The sequence below is a fragment of the Urocitellus parryii genome, chromosome 5 (assembly GCF_045843805.1).
Source record: "Urocitellus parryii isolate mUroPar1 chromosome 5, mUroPar1.hap1, whole genome shotgun sequence".
NCBI lineage: Eukaryota > Metazoa > Chordata > Mammalia > Rodentia > Sciuridae > Urocitellus > Urocitellus parryii.
The window spans coordinates 195,129,150-195,151,297 of record NC_135535.1 but is presented as its reverse complement, the minus strand read 5'-3'; the positions used below and the strand labels follow the sequence as shown (position 1 = coordinate 195,151,297).

Here is a 22,148-nt window from a genome sequence, read left to right as displayed (position 1 = left end):
GCCAGGCATGGTGACACACACCTGTATTACCAGCAGCTGGGGAGGCTGAGGCAAGAGGATCGCAAATTCAAAGCCAGCCTCAGCAAAAGCAAGGCAATAAACACCTCAGTGAGACCCTGTCTGTAAATAAAATACAAAATAGGGCTGGGAATGTGGCCCAGTGGTCAAGTGCCCCTAAGTTCAATCCCCAGGTACCCCCCAAAAAAACGGGGGAGGGGATCCCAGCAAAGCAGCTTTTTTTCTCCTTTTTGTTTGGGGGGGGGTGGCAGGGTGGGGGCTGAAATTCTGCTCCAAGGAAAGAGGCCCCCACACCCCTGAGGCTTTTTCCTCCGTGGCCAAGTCAAGCCGGAGCCCAGTTCCAATACAAATTCGAATGCACATGGCTTCACACTTTGGTCTTCTGCAGGGAGCCGTCTGTCATCTGGTTTCATTATGACACTGTGGCTAGTGACAAGTTTCAAGACAACACAAACCAAATAAGGGTGCCTAAGACACACTGGTGGTTTGGTAAACAAGTCCTTCGCTTAAGGGCATTTTTAAACCACACTTAAAAGTCTCCTTTCAAGGAAAAAAAAAGGTCTAAATACATTCATTAACAGGCTGCTCTAGGAATCATGAAGAAATACATGCTGCTGGATTCCAGAATAAAAAAACTAAGCAACTGAAAACCAGAAGGAGGGAAGCGGGGGAGGTTTGTTTTTTTGATTTTAAGGATAAGAACCAAGTTCAGAACTTGGTGACTCCTGGAACAATTCTGCATTCAGCCTCATGCATTCCACACATCAGTCAAGTCCCCATTTAGATACCTCACTGTTTTATGTCTGCATCTTACTCAGTCCTAGGTCTTGATACATGTCTATATCCTAAGGATTAATCCAAAGAACAAAGGTTCCTCTTTGCATATGACAGCAAGATTTCAGCTCGGCGATAGTTCCAGAAAGCAGGAAGCTAACCAGGAAAAACACCCAAAGGGCCCTGAGAAGACTCGCCCCCAACACACAGAGCCCATTCCAGGCTGCAAGGTGGGGACTCACCACCTGCCCAGTTCCCATGTCTGACCCCACCCTCAGGAGTATAAATCTGACATCCACTTTTTTTTTTTTAGATATTTATTTTTTAGGTTTAAGTGAACACAGTACCTTTATTTTATTTTTATGTGGTGCTGAGGATGGAACCCAGTGCCTCACGCATGCCAGGCAAGTGCTCCGCCTCTGAGCCACTGACACCCACTTTTGAAGCAAAGCAGACAAGAATCTCGCATCAAACTCACTAAACACTAGGGCTGCTGTTTCCTTCAGTGCAAACATCTTCAGATTCCAAAATGCATCCCTGTATGTTCCTTCCCAGTTCATTTAATGACCCCACTTTCTTGTTCCTAAGGGATTCGGGGGTCTACCATGGGGCAGCACAATCCGGGGGGCATTTTAGTGAACATGTTAAGTAGATTTTCTCCAAGTGCTTTACCTACATTCTACTGGTAAGTAGATTGGGATATCCCAATTCACCCCAAAGTGCTGAAATGTTATTGTTGAGTCTCACATTTTTTTTTATTGTTAACCCCTTAGTGCTTCTTCAACTGAATTTAACCCCGAGAAAACTAAAACTAAAATCCCACCCAATTTTGCCTCTAGGAGAAAAGGTTTGCCCAGAACGGGCACTCACTGTACACCATGTCCCCCTCTGCCACAGTACCCAGTGGCAGAACTCTCAGGGCTTCAACCTCCACTGACACCGTGAGATTTATGGGGGCTGGGGCGAGAGTGCAGAGCCATGAACTTCTCAGCCGCCCATTGCCAAGCTCCTTACACACGCTGGTCTTTACAGTTCTCCTTTCAACAGCAGTTTCCAAGTCCAGCCCACTCCACAAAGAAAAGAAAGAAGAAGAAAACCCCAAACTAAAAGGAGAAAAGCCAACAATGACCACTCACACTGGGTGCTTCATCAAGCTCGTCCCCAAAATAAAAAGGAGGCTACCGTCATCTAAGGACATCCTTGGGAAAGCCAGCCCAGGGATAAAAAGTGAAATCATAAATCTTTATGTGAAAATCACAGAAGCCCTGAGAACGCAAGCCAGGAACGAGCGCGACGCGACACTGCGACACGAGGTCCTTCCATACCCGAAGGAGCCGGAATGTGTGAACCCCCTGGGTCCACCAGGCAGGAAAGCTCCCTGACTTCAGGCCCCTCTTTTCATTTACCTCACCCATAATGCACCTACTGTGTGCAAGGCTGGGCCACCAGCCCATAGCTATTCTAAAACTAGAATTTTCAAACGTGCATAATAGACATGTCAGAATAATCATCGTCCCTTCCTGCTTTCCAAGAGAGAATCAAGTATCCCGGGACATCAATTTAAATTGAGCTACCCTCTGTCTCTTTTAAATCACTCTTTTGCTTTCTAGACAGAGCTTTGTGAGGCCTATATCCAAGACCCAGAAGAGCCCACAAGGGTTACCAAGGGGCTGGAAACACCAGGAACCTCAAGTTTCCTGTGCGCCTCGGACTGTGCCTGGCATCTGGGATCAGCGCCTCTTCTCCTTCCTGCTTCACGTGTTTCCCTTATTGGTTCATTTACACAACACGCTCCCTGCGTGGCAGTCAGTACATCGTTTTGTCATTTCTGCCTTTCCCCGCCATTAGTGCAGGCTGCCGAGACGACACCCCAGCTGCCTCCCCAGAGTGGCCGCAGCAACGGCACATCCCTTTCCCCCAGTGGTCGCCCCTTTGACTAATGTTCACCAACACTCATACATCATTCCCAAATTGGTCCAAATGAATTAAACACAGCTCTGCTTAACATTACGAGATTTAAATGGATTTTCTCTCTACAGGTCTGCCCCATAATTGGGTTTATCCATCTTGTTGAAGTACAGTTTACACTTGCTAACATCACGCCAATTCAAGCTACATTTTCTGCTCCAGTGGCAGGAGCAAGGCAGATTTGTCATCGGATCATAACAGGTAATTCAAACAACAATTAGTTTGATGACGGCCCGTATGTCAATGTCTGCTCCCAGCAGCCTGGCTCACACCGATGCTCTCTGTTCCTCAAGATGAATTGTCTTCACAATTCTTCAATTTCAATCATCAACAATGCTTACTGAATCAACTGAGCGACTCCTGACACAGGCTGTCTTCCCGGCAGGGCAGTCCTACCAAAGCCACAGTGGGGAAGGATCTCCTGCTCCCTTAGGATGGGCCACAGCCACACCACATCCATTCTCAAGCCTTGGAAAATTTCCCAATTTTCAACTAAAGCCATTTAGGCTGGTGCTTCATCGCAACATCAAAATTCAGAAAGACACAGAGTTCGGGAACAGAAAGCAATGACTGTGCAGGCTCATCCACAAGTAGGAAAACACTTGTTTACACGTTTTGAAGTCCTCTGCAGGAATGATAGATAACCACATCAAAGTCTAAAACATGTGCTGGGTGTGGTGGCGCATGCCCACAATCCCAGCTACTCAGGAGGATCAGAAGTTCAAGGCCAGACTGGGCAACTTAGCAAGACCCTGTCTTAAATCAAAAACCCAGTGGTAGAGCATCTCTGGGTTTAATCCCCCAAACCAATGGACAATACTATTTGCAATTTAAAAAAAGAATAAGAATAAGAATATCACCTTTAAAAGCCAAATAACCTCTGAGCATTATGAAAGCGGGAAGGCAATCATATAAATATAAAGCAGTCCAACCATGTCTACTGGTTGTTTGAGCAATGCCACAGGCATTAAGACAGACTGCAAACGCTCCAACGGAGAGCTGATCTCAAACCCTGAAACCTGGAAAACAACATCAAGTTGACAAAAGAATAGAATATCCTTCTCAAATAATTTGGTGGAGTGTCCAAAAAACAAACAACAACAACAAAAAAAAACCCCAATTATTATTACTGACGTTTTATGTTGTGAAAGGAGCTGGGATTTTGTTTGTTTGTTTGTTTTTTTGTACCTTCTTTCGGGGGAAGGGGGGTACCAGGATTTGAACACAGGGGCACTTGAGTCACATCCCCAGCCCTATCTCAGATTCTATTTAGAGACAGGATCTCACTGAGTTGCTTAGCACCTCGTTGCTGAGGCTGCCTTTAAACTCACCATCCTCCTGCCTCAGCCTCCGGAGCCACTGGGATTACAGGTGTGCCCAACTGAACCTGGCAGCTATTGTGTGTGTGTGTGTGTGTGTGTGTGTGTGTGTGTGTGTGTGTTGCTAGGGATTGAACCCATGGCCTTGTGCATGCAAAGCAAACATTCTACCAACTGAGCTATATCCCCAGCCCAGGAGCTGTTTTTTAAAAATTCAAAAAGAACTTTCTTGTTGCTGCCTCTGATACACCCACCCAACCTCACTTCTGCCTACAGTCATGTATTTAAACACACACCACTTGTTGAACAGCTACTATGTCCTAGAAACCACCACGTGTGCTACAGGGACATAAAAAGCACATACATGAGCAATCTCAACCATTCAGAAGAGCATACATTTTATTTAATGTAACAAGAAGCCAGACACAGTGGTACTCAGGAAATCAAGGCACAAGGATAGCAAACTCAAGGCCAAAATGGACAACTTAGCAAGACCTGTATTTTTTTTTGTTTTTTAGGGGGGTGTACCAGGGAATGAACTCAGGGGCACTAAGCCACTGAGCCACATCCCCCAGCTCCATTTTGGGTCTTATATAGAGAGAGGGTATCAACTGAGCTGCTCAGTGCCTCGCTGTTGCTGAGATTGGCTTTGAAATCAAGATCCTCCTGTCTCAGCCTTCCCAGCCACCAGGATTTCAGGTGAGCACCACTGTGCCCGGCAAGACCTGCATCTTAAAAAAACAGGGGTGGGTGGGACTGAGGATGGAGCTCAGTGGTAAAGCACCCCTGGGTTAAACCCTAGCACAGCAAAAATAAATAAATAAAAGTAACAAGGACCAGGCAGACATTTCTAAGTGACATGAGAGAAATGCAAACAGCTACCAACAGTAGTCATAAATCTTTGTTACCCAGCAAAGATAGTCCAGGTTATCAAATTTATCATGTGTGATGTTGCTGACAGCAAATAAAAACTACACAATGCATATCAGGATAAGGCATGCTCTAAACCTGCAAGCCAGCACTTCACAGACCCCGCAGGGAAAGCAGCCACTAAGCTCTTCCCTGTACCATGGCCCTGCCCAGCTCATTACACCTTGTCTCATCTACCCACCGATCCCCCCATCTGAAAACAGGCACTACCCTTCTCCCCATTTTGCAGATTACGAAACAAACTCAGCAGAACTAAGCCACAAACCCAGGCTATCTCCAAGGCAACAGACACAAAACCTGAACCACCCACCTGGGTCCAGGAAATGCAAAGGTACCACCACCACACCATTGGGGGCAGGGCAACTCCTGACACTGTTCTACAAAGCTCCCATCCAGGGGTCATTGTGATCCCCCCAGAGGAACTGGACAATCTCTAAAGGCAATTTTGGTTGTCACACTTCTGTTGGGTGCTAGTAGAATCAAGAGGGCGGAGGTCAGGGATGGGCCTACACACGCCTCCTTTAGTGCACAGGACAGTTAGTTCCCTGCGATAAAGAACTTACTCAGCCCTAAACAGCACCAGTACTGAGGCCCAGAAACTTCCATCAAGCCATCGCACCCACCCACCCACACCTCTACCAACCAATGCAAAGACACGTCACTCGACAGAGAATCACGGTGCAAGTACCCAATGCACCAGTGGTTTTGGTGAAACCCTCAGGAATAATGTGGTCTGCTGCCACTTTTGTTTAATTGAAGTATAAGTATGCTGAGATTTCAAGGTAAACCGGTTTTAAAAAAAGAACAAAAATTGCAGCCACTTATCTGTTTGATCAGGGTTTGATACCATCCAACCAAATCAAACTCCAGAAACAAATTAAGTGCTAAGCCTGATAAGCCTCCAAATGTCAGCCATAACCTATTTAGAAATTTCTGTGCTCAGCTAAACAGCTCCATGATTTTCAGGGACTTAATAAAAAGTAAATATTATAAAGTGGAACTTACAAATTCTACTAAGAAAACACAACCAGCTGACTGCCACTCAGCACTATGGCCCAGGAGGGGCACACGGATGGCGGACAGACACTCCCCCTATCCCTTACCAGCCCTCTCCCAAACCAGGCAGGCTGGTCCCCACCAAGCCTTACCATGGTGGAAAACGACAGATACCTCTCAATACATGCAAATACGAAGGTACAATTAGAGCAGATTTATGTTTTAAATGACATGAGCAAAAAACGGTAAAAACTGGATTGCTTTATTTCATCTCGCCAATGCGAGACCACTGCTGGTGGCGTAGACAAGACACTAACTTCTATTTAAAAGATGGAAATGACCAGGAGGTGAACTCTTGGGATTCTCAGCCTGCCCTATTTCCGCCAAGATGTGGGACCTTTGACAAACCAATCCACTTCCCTGACCACTTCCCTGCGCCCCAGTCAGTTTCCTGGCCTAGCAAAATGCACTATCTCTGCTGCACTCCAGAGGAGTCTGGGGCGTAAGCATCGGCACCTCCTGGGAAGCTTGTCACCTGGGAAGCTTGTCAAGAAATGCAGAAGCCCGGCCCCACCCCAGATCGGCTGACCCTGAATCTGGGATGAGGCATGACCTGCAAATCTGAGCCGCACCAGACTCCCAGGCTCCCTCCCCCTTCAGGCTCCTACCCTGGCCTGCCTGACACCAGATCCCACTGTCACTCACCGGTACTAACCTAGGCCACGGGGGTGTCATCCACTACCTGTTCATGAGTGTTCAACCACCTGAACAGACACAAGCCATCCTTCAGAACAACGGCCTCTTTTCACCCCTTAGCAAAGAAAAATAAAGAACCCAACAACAACAAAAAAGGGCTTGCAGCAACTGCCCTCTAAGGAGACCCTGAGCAGGGAAGGGTGCAGACTCCCGGATGCCCCAAACTGGAGTTCCCCAGGGTCGCCTGGAAAGCATTGGCCAACCAGGGGTGCAAGGACCAGCCCCCAGGCATGGTGAGCCAGTTTTCTGGGGCAGGGCCTGGCCCTGGGCATTGCTCAACCTTCCCAGGTGACTAACACACAGCCAGAGGTGGGAACCACGGTCCTCATCGAGTGGTTCTCCAAGTGCTGTCCCCAGAAAAGGGTCCTTAGCTTTACCCAAAAACTCACTCAAACCACAACCACGGAGACCTACCCTAGGCCTAGAGAACATGGAAGAGGGTGGGACGGCAACATGCATCTTAAACTCCCAGGTGCCTCTGGGTTCAGTAGAGGCTGACCTACAGGATCCCCCTGAATGGAAATTTCCAAGGAGTAGAACCAGGATTCTCTATCTTTGAGCAGTCACCAGGTGATTGCTAGTATATAGTCCAGAAAGCTGGTCAGCAGCCTCTGCCTAGGCCCCCCTGAGCACTCCCACTCGGAGCCAGGGACGGAACCCAAGATCGCAGGGATACTAGGCAAGTGCTCTGCCGCTGAGCCACACCCAGCCCTGAGCTGGCAGTCCCTCTCCACTCACAGGCCTCCTCTGAATCCTAACTGACCTTGGACAAAACAGGTTTCTTCATTTACAAAAATGAGGATAATGGTGATGATAACAGTAACTACCCTTTCAGATTTCCCTGTGTGTCATAAAGAATCAATAAATAATTCACATAAAGTACTTAATATCAGACCCAATGCATCAGAAGGATTCAATAAACATAAGCTGCTATCATTAACGGTTGCTATCCCCTCTGACCCCGAGACCAAACGCTCTGTCCACGCGGCTCCTTCACCCACAAACGCCTCCTCTTCAGCTCTGCAGAGTAGCTGGCCACTGCACGTGAGCACCGAGAAGAGGCCTCAGAAAGCCCAGCAGTCACTTTCCCATTCAAAGTGAGAAAATGTCATCCCAATCCAGGACCTGCCAGGCCTCAATTTTGATTCAGCAACTGAAAATGAATGAGCAGCCAATAAACGATCAATTGATTGATTTCAGAAAACTCTAAGGAGGCCATGCTCAACCTTGAGCCGGCTGAAAAATCAAAACCGTGAATCACAAAATACCACTCTTGGACTGTGCCAGAGACCTAGAGACTGAAGGGGTGGGGTGTGTAAAACTGGTATTTGATGGGCTGGGGCTGAAGCTCAGTGGAAGAGCACTTGCCTAGCATGTGGGGGGCACTAGGTTCAATTCTCAGCACCACATATAATAAATAAAATAAATAAGGGGCTGAGGTTGGGGCTCAGTGGTAGAGCTCTCGCCTAGCACCTGCTCGTCTAGCACCTGTGGGGCCCTGGGTTCAATCCTCAGCACCACATGAAAATAAATAAACAGAATAAAGGTATTTGTCCATTCACAACTAAAAAAAATTTTTTAATAAATAAATATGAAGGTCCATCAACAACTAAAAAATATTTTTAAAAATAAAAATAAATAAAACTGGCATTTGAAACATCGCTGGATTTTGAGAGAAAAGGGATTTCCACCTGTTTTGGTCACTGATGAATCTCCAGGGGCCTGGCACACATATGGACACTACACATTTTTAGTGAATGAGGGTTCTGAATATGGATTTAACAATTAGGCCCAAAGTCACTGCTGCTGAATTGAGTGCACCTCCTGAGTGAGTTACTGGCATCCACGGGCTTTGTGCGGCTTCTCTAGTGAAGAGTAACGACCACCATATATATGACTTTCACTTCTGTTTGTAGAGGAGTATGGGGAATTGAACCCAGGGCACTTAGCCACTGAGACACATCCCCAGCTCTTTGAGGCTGGCCTTGAACTTGTGATCCTCCTGCCTGAGCCTCCTGAGTTGCTGGGATTTAAGTCATGCACCACCACATCCAGCACCCTTCACTTCTTTAAGATGAACATGATATCTTTATAATTACACAGTACTGAGGATCGAACCCAGTGCCTTACACGTACTGGGCAAGCACTCTACCGCTAAGCTACACCCCTGGCCCCACTCTTCAGTTGTTTTGGGGTTTGTTTGTTTTTTTTTTTTTTGCGTTTTTTGGTACCGGGGATGGAACTCAGGGGCACTCGATCACTGAGCCACATCCCCAGCCCTATTTTGTATTTTATTTAGAGACAGGGTCTCACCGAGTTGCTTGGTGCCTCACCATTGCTGAGGCTGTCTTTGAACTCCCGAGTTGCTGGGATTATAGGTGTGCGCCACTGGGCCCAGCAGTCTTCAGTTCTCTAGGGAACGTGAGAGTGTAACCTCAGAGCCAGAGCCTAAAGGGGAAGCATGGGGGCGACCACACCTGGAACTGAACTCACTCCTGGGAGTCCCCCATTCAGCCCAGATCTGCAAATCCTCATGAACCCAGAAGGGCCAGAACTTGGGGTGGGTGAGAAGACAGGCCCAGAACACAGAGACCACCATCATCAGAAACCCAAAGTAGGGCACAGCCTGGCAAACCCTGCCACCTCTTTCTTAAATTTTGGTCAAATCTTCTGGCCCTAACCATCCTATTGGCAAAGAGAGGAACTCTGAGCTGTAGCACCTCTCAAGTCTTAATGACTTTAAGATGTGGACAAGACATCCTGGTCATGTCAGCAATAAGGGATCAACATGGCACAATATTTACCCTCCAGTTTGGTGTACCTCCTCTCCCTGGCTCCAAAAACCACTCAGGCTCCAGAGGAGAATCCTGGTGGCCCTGGCAGAGGAGTCCTAGGACCAAGCAGGAATCTTACAGGCATAAGGACAAGAAAGAAAGCAACACCCACTGCAGAGCTGCAGAGTCTCCACCGCTCAGCTGTGTAAACAAATAAAACGGTCCATTTCTTCTGGATCCTCTCCTGGTTGTCTTTGCACACACACACAAGCACGCATATGCACACGCGCACACACAAACCACATCACATCTTAGAAGAGAAACAACTCAGAAAGGTCTACACAGTTTGTTTTTGCTGCTTGAAGTTTCGCCCTCCCTAAATCACATCTGACTTAGTGTTAAAATATCAACCTCTGGCCAAAATACTCTTAAAACAAAGGCTTAATTGGTTGAAGTAGCCCTTCTGAAAACCAGGGGAAACATCTTCTGTGGCTCTTGACCTTGATTACAACACTTCTCTTGGGGTGGGAATCATGAGGATAGCAGGAGCTTTGGAAGAGCTCCCTTGGGGCAGGCAACAGAAATGCCTAAACACTGAGCTACAGTCACCTGCAAGGCCTCCTGGGGGGAGCTGCTCTATGGTGTCTGCAACCCAGCCTGCTCCTCCTCTTCCCAGTGAAGGGTGATGGCGGGAGGAGGTCCTGAGGGCTGGAACCAGAGGCCAAACTCCGTGAAGGGCCAGCAGTGAAACGTGGGCAAACTGACCTCCAATCACAACTAGATACTTCTATTTCCCCCCACCACATTCCACTCACATACTAATAACTATGCTAGTACGTTTCAATGACAACTGTCCAGTGTTCAGACCTCTCTCAAAAGATAAAACTCAGAAGCTAAACACATATGCACCCCTCCATCTTTCCAAATCCACTCCTGGTGACTGGTGATTGGTGACTGGTGGGAAGGAGGCACGAAGCGGGGTGACGGGGGGGGGGGGGGTGTTTCTAGAACTTTATTCATACTAGCAAAAGCCTGGAAGTAAACCAAATATACAACAACAGAGAAAGGACAGACGCATGGGGCATGTTTGTACATGGAATGCTACGTGGCAATGCAAAAGGGCAAGTCATTGCCACCCAGAATGATAGGGGTGTAACTCCCAGGCACAATGCTGCGTAGGCACAGGCACCAAACGGTATGTTCTGAATGACTCCACGTACATGAAGTCAAAAACCAGGAGAGACTAATCCACCATTAGAATTTTCACAAGGGGCGGGCACCGTGGTGCACGCCTGTGATCCCAGAGGCTCGGGAGGCTGAGACAGGAGAATCCCAAGCTAGAAGCCAGCCTCAGCAATGGCAAGGTGCTAAGCAACTTAGTGAGATCCTGTCTCTAAATAAAATTCAAAATAGGGCTGGGGATGTGGCTCAGTGGTTGAGTGCTCCTGAGTTCAATCCGGAACCCTCCCCCCCCCCACCCCATCCCACCCCAAAAAAAAGAATTTTCACTGGAAGCAGGAAAAAGGAAGAAGACAGATGACCGGGAAGAGAAGGAAAGAAGGGAGACTTCTAGGGATTTTCTCTATCAGATGTCAGAAAACCCAGCCAATGTTTGCTTTTATAAATAAAGTTTTATTGGCACATGGCCAGACTTCATCCTTTATGTCTATCTTCAGATGTTTTCAAACAACAAGAGCACAACTGAACAGTTGCAACAGAGACCATATGGCCCAAAAAGCCTAAAATATTTTTTTTACATGGCTCCCTACAGGAAAGATGTTCCAACTCCAATCTATATATTGATCAATCTCGTGGACATTCACATGTGAAAGTCTGTCTACCACTCTATGAAGATCTGTGTATGGGCTGTATTCATATTCCCCTTCAGTGATACTTCCAGAAAGTCAGGAGGCTGAGAATGCAGGTTAGCATGCACAAGGTCCTGGGTCCAAACCCAAACCCACAAACACACACACACACACACACACACACACACAAAGGCGACAAAATTAAATAGCGGTCTTCTTTAAAAGCCCTTTTAATTTTCATTCCAATTACATGTGTTATTCTTTTGGGAGAATGTGCTCATTTATATTGCCCTTGTCTTTTCAAACCTAAGGGGACCTAGGAGATTGTCAAAAATGGGGGGATCCCAACAAGGCAACTGAGATCAGCTCCAAACCTATGAGCGCGCCAGGTCTACAGAATCACTCAGAGGCCATTCATACAAACGGTGGACTTGGCCAGTCCCGAGATTACAGGAGGGACGGGAGGGAGAGGGGGTGAATCTCATGTGATGCACGGTGTCATACTAGGAGGCTATTTTAGGATACAGCTTAGGAGAGCAGCATGCCCAGCTCCAGCTGAAATACAGTATGTATTAAGGTGAGACAGTTCTAAGTTTCCAGGGAAGAAAATTCCTCCCGACAATCACTTTGCATTTAAACCCTTAAGTGAAGAATGGGGTACGGGGGTGGAGGGGAGTGTGTGCAAGGGGTGCCCGGGAGGGGTGCCCGGGAGGGGCGCCACTCTGTCTTCTCCCCATCCACCCTGCGACCAAGCTGCCCGGTGTACTCTGGGAACAATTTCGATTTGTCTGAGGTTTCCCTTTATTTTTCCCTTTGCTCCTTTTGTTTGGTTTTGGCCATTTATCCTTTGATGATCACACTAAAATTACAGCTCGATGCCATTTGGCTGGGCCTCGTGCTGGTCCAGCAGACACTGAGGGAGAATGAACACTGAAAGCATGGTGCTGGGTCTCTAATAAAACGTCCCTCTGTTTGCCCACATGGGCATCAAGCCTCAGCAAATAGAAGCAGGGGAGAACAATACTACCTGTTCATGGAGGAATAGTGATGGTTTCAGTCCTCCAAACAATGAGCTCTGTAATTTACTCCATCTTCCTCCTGAGAAAGAGCTTCACATGGCCTGCACCGTGCCAGGTGGTTTGGAGAAAGACGAACTGCTCGGCCAAACAAGGGGCACTTCAGCTCCGGGTGTAAAGATTCAACAGCTGGTCTGGTCTCGGCTGGTCTCCCAGTGACATGGCCCTAGCCAGCCTTTCCACACCAAGATAAGGATCACTATCCTATTGGGCCTCCACAATTCGTAACCCCCAGGGGAACAGGATTTTCCAGCAATCCCAGAGATGTAGTAGGCCTCAGGCCACCATGGGTTCACCCAGTCACCAAGAGTTAGGGTCTGGGCTTGTTCTCCAACCAAGCCTGCCTCTAAGCCATTTTCTGAGCGCAAGACATACTAGGCCTTAATCAAGAGAGAGGAGGGTCCAACAGGAAGTGTGCCAGCAAGAACAACTGTACCACCGCCTTCGTGCCAGTCTTGAAAGTATCTGCGGGTGGAGGGGTAAAATCAAGAGTCGCAATTTCCCCCTAAAACACACAAACAGAAGATCAGCAGCACCACCGCAGAAGTAATCCAAATATTTTTAAACTAAGTTACTGCAGCCTTGAAAGAAGCACAAAAAAGACCAGGAATCCACCAAATAAAAATGTCTGCTGACTCATACTTTCCACTGGGGGGAAGAAGTCCATGTACCTGGGGCAAATGGCTATTTCAAAGTCTTATCGAGGAAGATGCAGAACTTGAAATAGCAAAGCTACCAAGAGGTGATGCGGTAGGAGGTGGGAAAGGCCACACACACCCCCATCCACAAGCGTGCAGACACACACACACATGCGCACACACGATCTGCAAAAGCTTGCTGTGGGAGCAGGGGCCATGGAGCCACGTGGCCGATCCGCCACACCACATCAACTTACAAGCAGAAGAAAACCCAGACCCAGCCTTCCCACTCCACACAAATGGCTCCGAAAGCCTCCCTTCCAAGGGTTAAAACAGAACCCTCGAAAAGTTTTGGTACAGCCAGTTACACCATGAGGACATCCACCCTAGCAAGGCCAGGCAGACAGACGAAAATCCTATTAGTCTGCTCCCCCACCCCCCACTACTGCTGTTGGCTTCAGTTCAGCCCCGAGTCTATATTAGTCTGTGATTTGTTTAGCCTTTGGATTTAAGAGAATGGAAGTACTACGTGAGCAGGAAACAGGACACTCATCAGAAGCTGGGATCTGTCGCCTCTCCCTCCCGGCACTTTCAGTGTCATATATCAACAGGCCCAAGAGAAATCAACATTTCAGGACGATCAGGTCAAAAGTGATATTCTTAGCACCACTTAACATGATTTTGATCCCCCGGAAACAACTCTCTCTGGCTGTCACACGGCCTCCTCTCCCATCTCCCCGCTGAACGCTTCCCGGTCACATTCTGTCATCCCATTTCACTCTCAGTTCAGGATCCCACCCCTGTGCAAAAAGCAGTGACCAAGTTGGGGGGTCCAGGTGCCCACCATGCCTGATCAGGACATCTTAACAATAAACACAGGCTTCTCTTTCTTCCCGTATCTTTAAATCATTTTAGCAGCATTTCTTCCATTCTTCTTTCTTCTTTGCTTCCCACCTCCCCCAGGGATACCGCCGCCACCACCACACCACCACCACCACCACCACCAGTACCACCACCACCACCACCACCACCACCATCATCATCATCATCATCATCTAGGTGGGGGAGGGACAGAGAATAAAACACACAAGAGACCTCCATATTGACAATTCAAGCTTCAGAATCTCTTGCATTTCCTACCTGAATTGCAATCTGGTGCTCAATCGTTTTGTACGCAGAGTAATGTGTGCTGCCGGACTGAAAATGGAGCTGTAGAAAGAAACCAAATCAAAGCGTTCTGCTTATGTCACAAACTACAAGAAAACATCTTAAGCAGTTTATGAATAGCAGACAAACCTTCCTAGATTGAACTGAAGCCTTGGCATTCAATCAAGACCTGTGTACTTTTATTTGTTGCTATGGATAAGATGATCATACTAATCTAAGGTAAAGTTAAAAAAAAAAAAAAGCGCCTATTCAATAAGCAAAAAGGGGAGGAGGGGGCAGGAGTGAGAATCAATGACATGAAAAGGAAAGACTGATGCCCATTAAGACATAAAGGAAGCCAGTGTGCTGAGCAGGAGGCTGCAGAAAAATTGACTGTGTGCTGCAAAAAGTCGTCAGGATTGCGACACAGAGGCGAGAACACAGACAGGAGAGAAAGGATCAGAAGCCACAGGACTGCAGCAGGTGGGAGCCCCTTCCCTACTTCCAATAACCGGGCCCTGGCTCTCCAGCACAGTTCTCTTTCTGGGGAAACACACGTGTCCAACAGAATCAGGGGCCACCGGAGGATGACGCCTCGCACATTCCTTCACAGTGACTAGGCCATCCAGGCCATCCCTGCAGCCTCCACTCTAGTAATCCACACTCCCCCCAAGAGGGGACCAAGCCTGCCCAAGAGCCACCGCATTCCAAGGACCACCTACTGGTAAGTCACTGGCTCATTCAGATCCTCCAAGGCACAAGGCTCAAGAGGGGCCCCAGCCTCTCCCTTTACAGCCCTGCAGACCACCCATCACAGAAGGGGGTTACCCCAAACAGAAAGGAATACCAAGATTCCTCACCCAATTCCCATGTTCCCAAGTAATCACTTGTTTATCTCAGGATCCAACCAACTGAGAAAACAAACAGCATCTGCCGATTTATTTTATAAACAACACAATAATCACTAAAGGATCAACAGTTATCTAAAAATGCACTTTAATTTGCCATAAACAAACAAACGATGAGGAATCAGATGAGGAATCACAGTCACCAAGAGGCAAATCAGTTGCATCTCCAAAGAGACCTGCATTAATCACAGACCAGCCCTATCCACAGCCATCCCTGGCCACAACAGTGTTACTATTGCCAGAGGGCTTTCACCTCACTGGGACAAAAGGTGGGTTTCAGGCTCAATTAATTTGTCATCTTGCTCCCTGGGGGGGGGGGGGGGATCGGAGTCCACAGTTTATTTTTTTTTAAGAAGAAAAAGAATTCACGTAAGAACTTTTGAGTTCAAAAATATATACAACATCCTAGTGATCAAATAAAAAATAGTGTTCAGTCCATACTGTTCATGTGATAAGGCTGATAAGTATCCATTTTAGGATAGAGCACTCTTGAGAAAACTTTATCTGCTTCAAATAAACAAACAAAAACACTACATATAGAGTTCTCTCTCAGTGTGTGTGTGTACCAATGCAGATTAATCAAAATTTTTAAAGGCACGAGAAAGAAAAATAAAAGGGGGGAAAAATCCCTATACCTGTCAAAGCAAAGCAAGAAAACACACTCCCCAAAACAACTAAAGGTGAACAATGAGCAACTAAATGAAGACAAGCCCCTCAAGCACACAGCCCCCACCCCCTCCTGGGAGACAGTCCATCCAAAGAGCACTGCTAGAAGAGAAAGATGAATCTGCACCCTTTGTCTCCCTGCCCTTTTTTGTAAAAGCTGCCAGTCAGTAAGCGGAGATTGCACTAATTACTGTGACAATTCTGCACCATGTTAAAACAACTTTTGTGACTGGGACAGGTCTCTCTCTGCGAGTTTGGAATTCTTGGCCAGAGAGCCGCGCTGTCTGAGGAGGTGCTCCTTCCTAAGCAGGGCGGGCAACACTAACAACCTGTCCCTCTTTACAGTGGGTTTTATTCTCCTCCTTTCCAACTGCCTGATTCAGAGCTTAATGGAAACTTGTCCAAGCTTTTCTTCCCACAAACCCTGCGGAGCCCTAGGCAATCTGTACTCAGGGTAACCACAGGAATCTTATATTGTCAATTAAAATTGAATGGACACCTGATAACTACGGGTATGTCGTGGAAAATAATTTCATACAGTCACAGTCTTATGAATAAATTAATGAAACTGTGGCTAAGCCAAATTCAATTTTCACTTGTCCAGTGCTGTTCTTAATCCTGGCGCTCATCACCATCCAAGTAGCTCCAACCATCCTGCAGAGAACGCAGCAATTAAAAGACTAAAAATGCAGCTCCAAGTTTCTTAAAGCTCTAGCAGGAAACACACAGGACCAAGTGAAGTTCACCTTCAACTACACATACAACCAGAACCCCACCCCTCCCAAGCAATGCACCTTCCCTGGGGTGTCCAGCAAAAGAGAAAGCCCTAGATCAGCTCACTCTGTGTCTAAGTCAGGTCTTCAACTCCCAGCCGAGCTACACCCCCTGCAGCCACAGCACAGCAAAGAGGGCTTCACATTTTCTCCTTCTCCTTTGGGTTCCCACCACTTTCCCCCCAAGACACTTTTGTGCAATGTACCCTTGAGCTGTTTTTTGCCTTCCCTGTGCAACAAAAAGATGTTACAGACCAGCTTTTTAAGACAGAATATAAATGATGTAAGTATAAAAGATAAAGACCCAGTAAAAACCTGGCACTTAAAACCAGCCTGATCCTTAAGGAGAAAGCAAGAGTTGGTCGTGGAAGATGAGGATGAGAGGTGGAGAGATCCAGAACAAGAGGGCTAAGGTGTCCCTGGGTTTCCAGGTGCTTCACCTCCTGGGACCCACCTGTTCAGGAAACCTGGAGAGCCCCAGTCATTTCCTCATCCAGCAACTGTGGCCACTCTAATCTGTGCATGCCCCACAAGTCCTCACCATGTGCTTCCCGGAAGTGCTCAGGAGTCACCAAGGAGAACTCCGGGGCACTTTCCTTTCAGCCCTGCACTCCCATTGGGCTCTCCCTTCCTCAGCCCTGGTTTTCTCTGGCCAAGCCCCTCCTCCCCATTCTACCCACCCAGCAGCCCCCGACTCCCTCCACCTGTCCACAGGAAGAGCCATGAGGAGCTGGCCACATCTCCGGATGAAGGGCTTCTCTCCTTATTAGCAAACCTTGATTCCTCTCATTTTACTTCCAATCACTACTACTGCCTCTAGATTTGATGTTTCAGATACAGAACATCAGAGCTATGGAGATGGGGGAAGAGGAAGCAGCTCCTTCAACCACAGGAATCTCATTCTCCAAGGCACCACAAGAAAAACTGAAATCCTACGCTAGTTTTTCCAGCACCGAGTTAACTTCCAGAGGGAGTGAAGATTACTTTTTGATGCCTATTCATTCCACCAAATTGGTATGAGGTGGAACATGTGCTTTCTTTTTGGTTTTATGAATCACCTGGCTTTCTCCTCCATGTGAAAAAATTAATAGATCCATTTCCCAAGCAGATTTGGTTTTCTTGGAGTTTTTTCATCTACTTTCCTCCTCTACCCTCTATGAGCCACCTGAGGTCTAATTTCCATGGCATTAGCTTCAAGGAAAAAATACTTCTATTAGTATACCTTCAGACCTTTTCTAGGCTATCAGGACATTCCAGGGGGAGCTGTGTGGGCACGGGCCCCCTAGTCCTGTGCTAAGAGCTTTTCTCCATGTAATGGGAAGTAAACTTTTGACCAGGAATTTGGATGACTGACTATGCCAAGGGAGACTCTAACTTCAAGAGGGAAGAATGCAAAACCAGGATTTCTCATGGGTCCTTAGGTTTAAATATTCCTGCAAAGATCTAGGCACAGAACATTTATAGCATCCTAACACAACCAGGGAACAATGGCACCTCCTTCTCCCCCGGCCCCATTCTCCCTTCAGAAATTCTGCTTCAACAAAATGCATGCCCTCAGACACAAGAACAATCTCTCCTACTGTCTCAGTGTTCCATCAAATGTCTATTTACCCTCATTAATTTTTTTTTTCTTTTCCTCAACCTGAAACCATCAGCTATGAGTCAGAGAATGATCATTAACTTTTACAGCTTCCATACATATCCACCTACTCACATTTGGGGAAAAGAAGTATTGACTTGCAACACTGCCTGAGACCAAAATCCTCTAAGAAGCAAAAAAGGAAGGGGGGGGGGAGAAATCACTTCAAGAAAGTTTTATCTACAGGTCTACAGGGGATGTTACATTCATTGTTTTTCCACTTTGTGCTGCAATCCTTGGCAAAAAGAAAAAGAAAAGGAAAAGCTGAGATGGAACCAAGCAAGGGCGGTAGGCATCTCTGGGTTAGTTTTTGAGAAAAAACAATGGTTTTCTTTAAACGTCAAAACATAATTAAAAGTTCTGAAACCTGGGAGGAAAAAAATAATAATAAAGTGAATTGAGTTTCCTGCTCTTGTATAAAACACATTTCTAGCATATAAAAACACGTGGGCTGAAGTGCTGAGACATGTTCTTAACACAGCATTTTCCATTAAAAGTTGCTACACTAACACTCTTAAAATGATGCCCCATCATTACTCCACTTAGCAGTCACAGCCCTGCAACTCATAACGAATTAATTTGCATTAATGTGGGTTTCATGTGTCCTTCCCTGGGCATGCCATTGTGATTCAGGCTCAGTAAAACTGACATGACAATAACACAGTGCCTTTCATTTCACTTTCCAAAACAAACCAACCCACCCAAAGACCTACACAACTCCTCTCGATTTTTTTAAAGCATTTTACTAATATATTTAGTACATCATAATTGGCCCAGCACGCAGGAACCTAGTTATCTTCTCAGTAAATATTTATAGCATCACTCTTTCCCATTCATTCTGCATTTTCTTAGAGAATCTCACTGTAGCCTACATCTGCAATTCATTGACTTTACAATTTACCACATGTTGGGATGGGAGAGGTCTTAGCTCCATTTGAATCACTACACAAATATGCAAGTGATTTATCGGTTTCAAACTGAAGACTGCAAGAAAGGGACTCCACTTTTCCTGAACATTACTTCTTCTGGCAGACCATGAACAATTACAGTTCGTACTAATTAAGCTCTGTAAATGTGCTGTGCCCTGCTAATGCCTACCAGGCCTCAAATTTATTTTCATGATGCCAAACTTTAGCGAGCAACGTTAACTCCTTCGGAGCTGATGCCATGTGCAGCCGCCCCTTCCCCTGCAGTCCGCGCTGTCTGGGGCCACTTCATGATAAAAATAATAAAATATAACGCGCTGAATTACCGACCCAAAATCAGATGTGCCTAAGGAAGAAAAACCTATCCTGGGAAAACCAAGAACACCGTGGCTGATAACCCGTTCAAAGATCCCACAGCCTCATCTTTGTAATGAGCTGTTAAGGGATTCACATCTATCCCTGAGGGCTAGTAAGTTTCTGCATTCCATTGATTAGAAAATAAAACCTTTCAGCCTGGGTCTTTAAGTTTGGGTTGGATGGAGGGGAAGGATCTGGCCAGGAATGACAGGGCCAGCAGCTCCTCTCTCGCTGCTCAAGTCACACACACACCCGATTCCCAGGCCCCCCTCCACCACCGTGTTGGTCTAATTGCAACACACACACCAGAACAGCCCACTTCTTAAACCTAAGTTACCATCGGCAGGACAGTCAGCCTTCTCTCTTAGCTGGGTCTCACAGATAAAGCCCCAGCCGGACCCCCCACCTCCAAGCGCTGGGGGCAACTGATAGGAAACATATTTATTGCCAGCGAGAACACTCTGGGTGGGGAGGGGATTGGAACCAATCTCTGCTGAGCAAAGCAATATAGTTTTTAAGAGTGCCTCCCACGGTTCCTCCGGCCCCTAAGAAAACTTTTAGCCCCCCACTTCCAACAAGCCATTCCCCCATGCCCTGAGTCTTTGCCCTACCTCCTAGCCCTTTTCTAATCAAGTCAAGCCACCTCCGGCTACAGTTACTTGCCTCCTCCTCCAGATGCCAGCACACCCCCCCACCCCCCTGAGTGGCCCTCCTATGCCCAGCGTAAACTAGGATTTTTTTTTCTTGCCTATTAAATTCTTTTAATCCACTCTCCTCAACCCCCCCCCCCCCCGACTCACTTTGCTGAAACCCTCGCATTCACTAGAGAGCTTTGCAATGTGTGTCTTTTCCTTCCAGCTTGGTGGAACATCATATAAATTAAAATGCAGTCTCCTATATCAGGTTTCCTTAAGTATTCTGGGAAATATGCACGATATAGGCAAAGGAGCCTCCAAAAAAACTGGGGGAGAGAGGATTAAGAAAGGAAAGGAAAAAGAGGGGGAAATCGAAGAAAGGGGGGGGAGGCAAACACGCAGAGAACTTTGCTTTTGAAAAAAAGCGTTTGTACAGAGCCCCCCAGTGAATTTCCATCCCTCAAAGTCCTCTTTATAAACGTGTATAACAATAGCCTAGAGGGAAAGTACAGGTCAGCTGCCAAGTGGGGGCGGGGGTCTGTGTCGGGGAAACTCAGATTGCAGGGGTGGGGGTCGGGAGGGGGAGGGCGGCCTTTGTGATGCCCCCCCATCTCGTTGCTTATAATTAGTGAGAGAAATCTGAGCTACTGCCAATGTCTGCGGACCTTGAATATTATAAGGCCAACGTGGCGTCAAATATCTTAACATTCATAAGTGTTATGGGCTGTAAATAAAGCCTGTGGATTTATGACCCGGTGTGCTTGCCAGCAAAGGACTGGGGCACATTTCTTTCAGCAGACCTGTCGAGGTGCGAGTTTGCCTTTGGTTGTAAAATTAACCATTTCCTTCACAAATGTGCTCAATTATAAGTCCAACTTGAAGATTTATTCACATGATTTCCAATATTTACTCCCAGAAGAATCTCAGACACCCACGTCTCCCACCACCACCACCACCCCCCTTCAAAATGTAAAGCCCCGGAAGAATCTGGTTCATCCCCCCCTCCCTTTCAAAAAGCTGAAATGTGTCACCTCCAAAGAGATACAAATGCGGTCAAAGATATTATCTAGTTCCATTCACCAAGACTAAAAAGCCTACACCTACTTCCTTGGAAAGGGCTTAATTTATTTGGCAACTCCACAATTTAAAAAAAAAAAAAAATCAACAGTATATCGCTCCCTGCCTGAAGTCTCCTCCTCTCCCTCCATATAATGTCATCTACTTCCTGTGTTGGAGAGAGCATTTGCTAAATCCAGGTTGTCCCATACTTAACTGCCAATAAACCAACTTCCACATAACTTCCAGACAGCTGGGGAAAAGGTCCTCGGAGTTTTAGTCATGGTCCAGAAACACGCGTCCACACAAAAATTTGCAGCTGTCTTTTCTCTGCAGTGCATTTTTAATGTGATTCGGGGGCCCCTGTTGTGAAACATCTGACAAAGTGCAAAATCCTCTTAAGATACCTTCCAGTTTACCCACTGCGAGTGTGTAACAGAACTTGCACCAGGATTTCTCAACCGAGAAATCTAGGCACTTTTTACACACACCCGGGCACCCCGTGGGATGTTAGGAGGCATTCAAATCCTGGAAAGACTTGGACTGTAATCTTTAAAAGCGCAGCCTCTGGTGCAACTATTAAAATGCTAGCTTTCTAAAGCAAATATTTTTTTAATGGCGTGCAGAACTGCGACGCTCCTGCACGGCTAACAGAACAGCATTCTTGATCTGTAAGCTCCCGGAAACCTTCCTGTAACTTTTTCACAGCTTGCTAAGAAACAGCTGACCGACTTCCAGCAGGGACTCTAAATGAAATCCCTATCAGTAAAATTAAAATCAAGGTGAAAAATTCCTAGCAAGAACCAGGATTGTTTTCCTCAAAATCTCTTCATCAGAGATGGGGGCATCAGCCAAAGCTCCTGGCCCCTAAGCAGTGGGTCAAGTTTCCCAACACTTCTCCCAGATAAGCACTGTCAGGCTCCCAACTGCTCTCAGAGTTTGTTACTGGGGTTTCAGAAAGCCCGAATATCCACAAACTGCACAG

The 22,148-nt window shown here is 46.8% G+C and overlaps 1 protein-coding gene across 19 annotated transcripts in view; it reads right to left on the bottom strand.

Annotated features, from left to right (window-relative positions):
* The window catches only part of Tcf7l2 (transcription factor 7 like 2), a 186,505-nt gene that overhangs the window by 159,364 nt on the left and 4,993 nt on the right, over positions 1–22,148 (bottom strand). For 10 of the 19 annotated variants that reach the window (XM_026389098.2, XM_077799034.1, XM_026389100.2 and 7 more), the window contains exon 4: positions 14,198–14,266. The exons of the other annotated variants lie outside the window; for them this stretch is intronic. In XM_026389098.2, the coding sequence (XP_026244883.1) occupies positions 14,198–14,266 (69 nt within the window). The remainder of the gene's footprint in view (positions 1–14,197; positions 14,267–22,148) is intronic. 19 annotated transcript variants of the gene reach the window in all.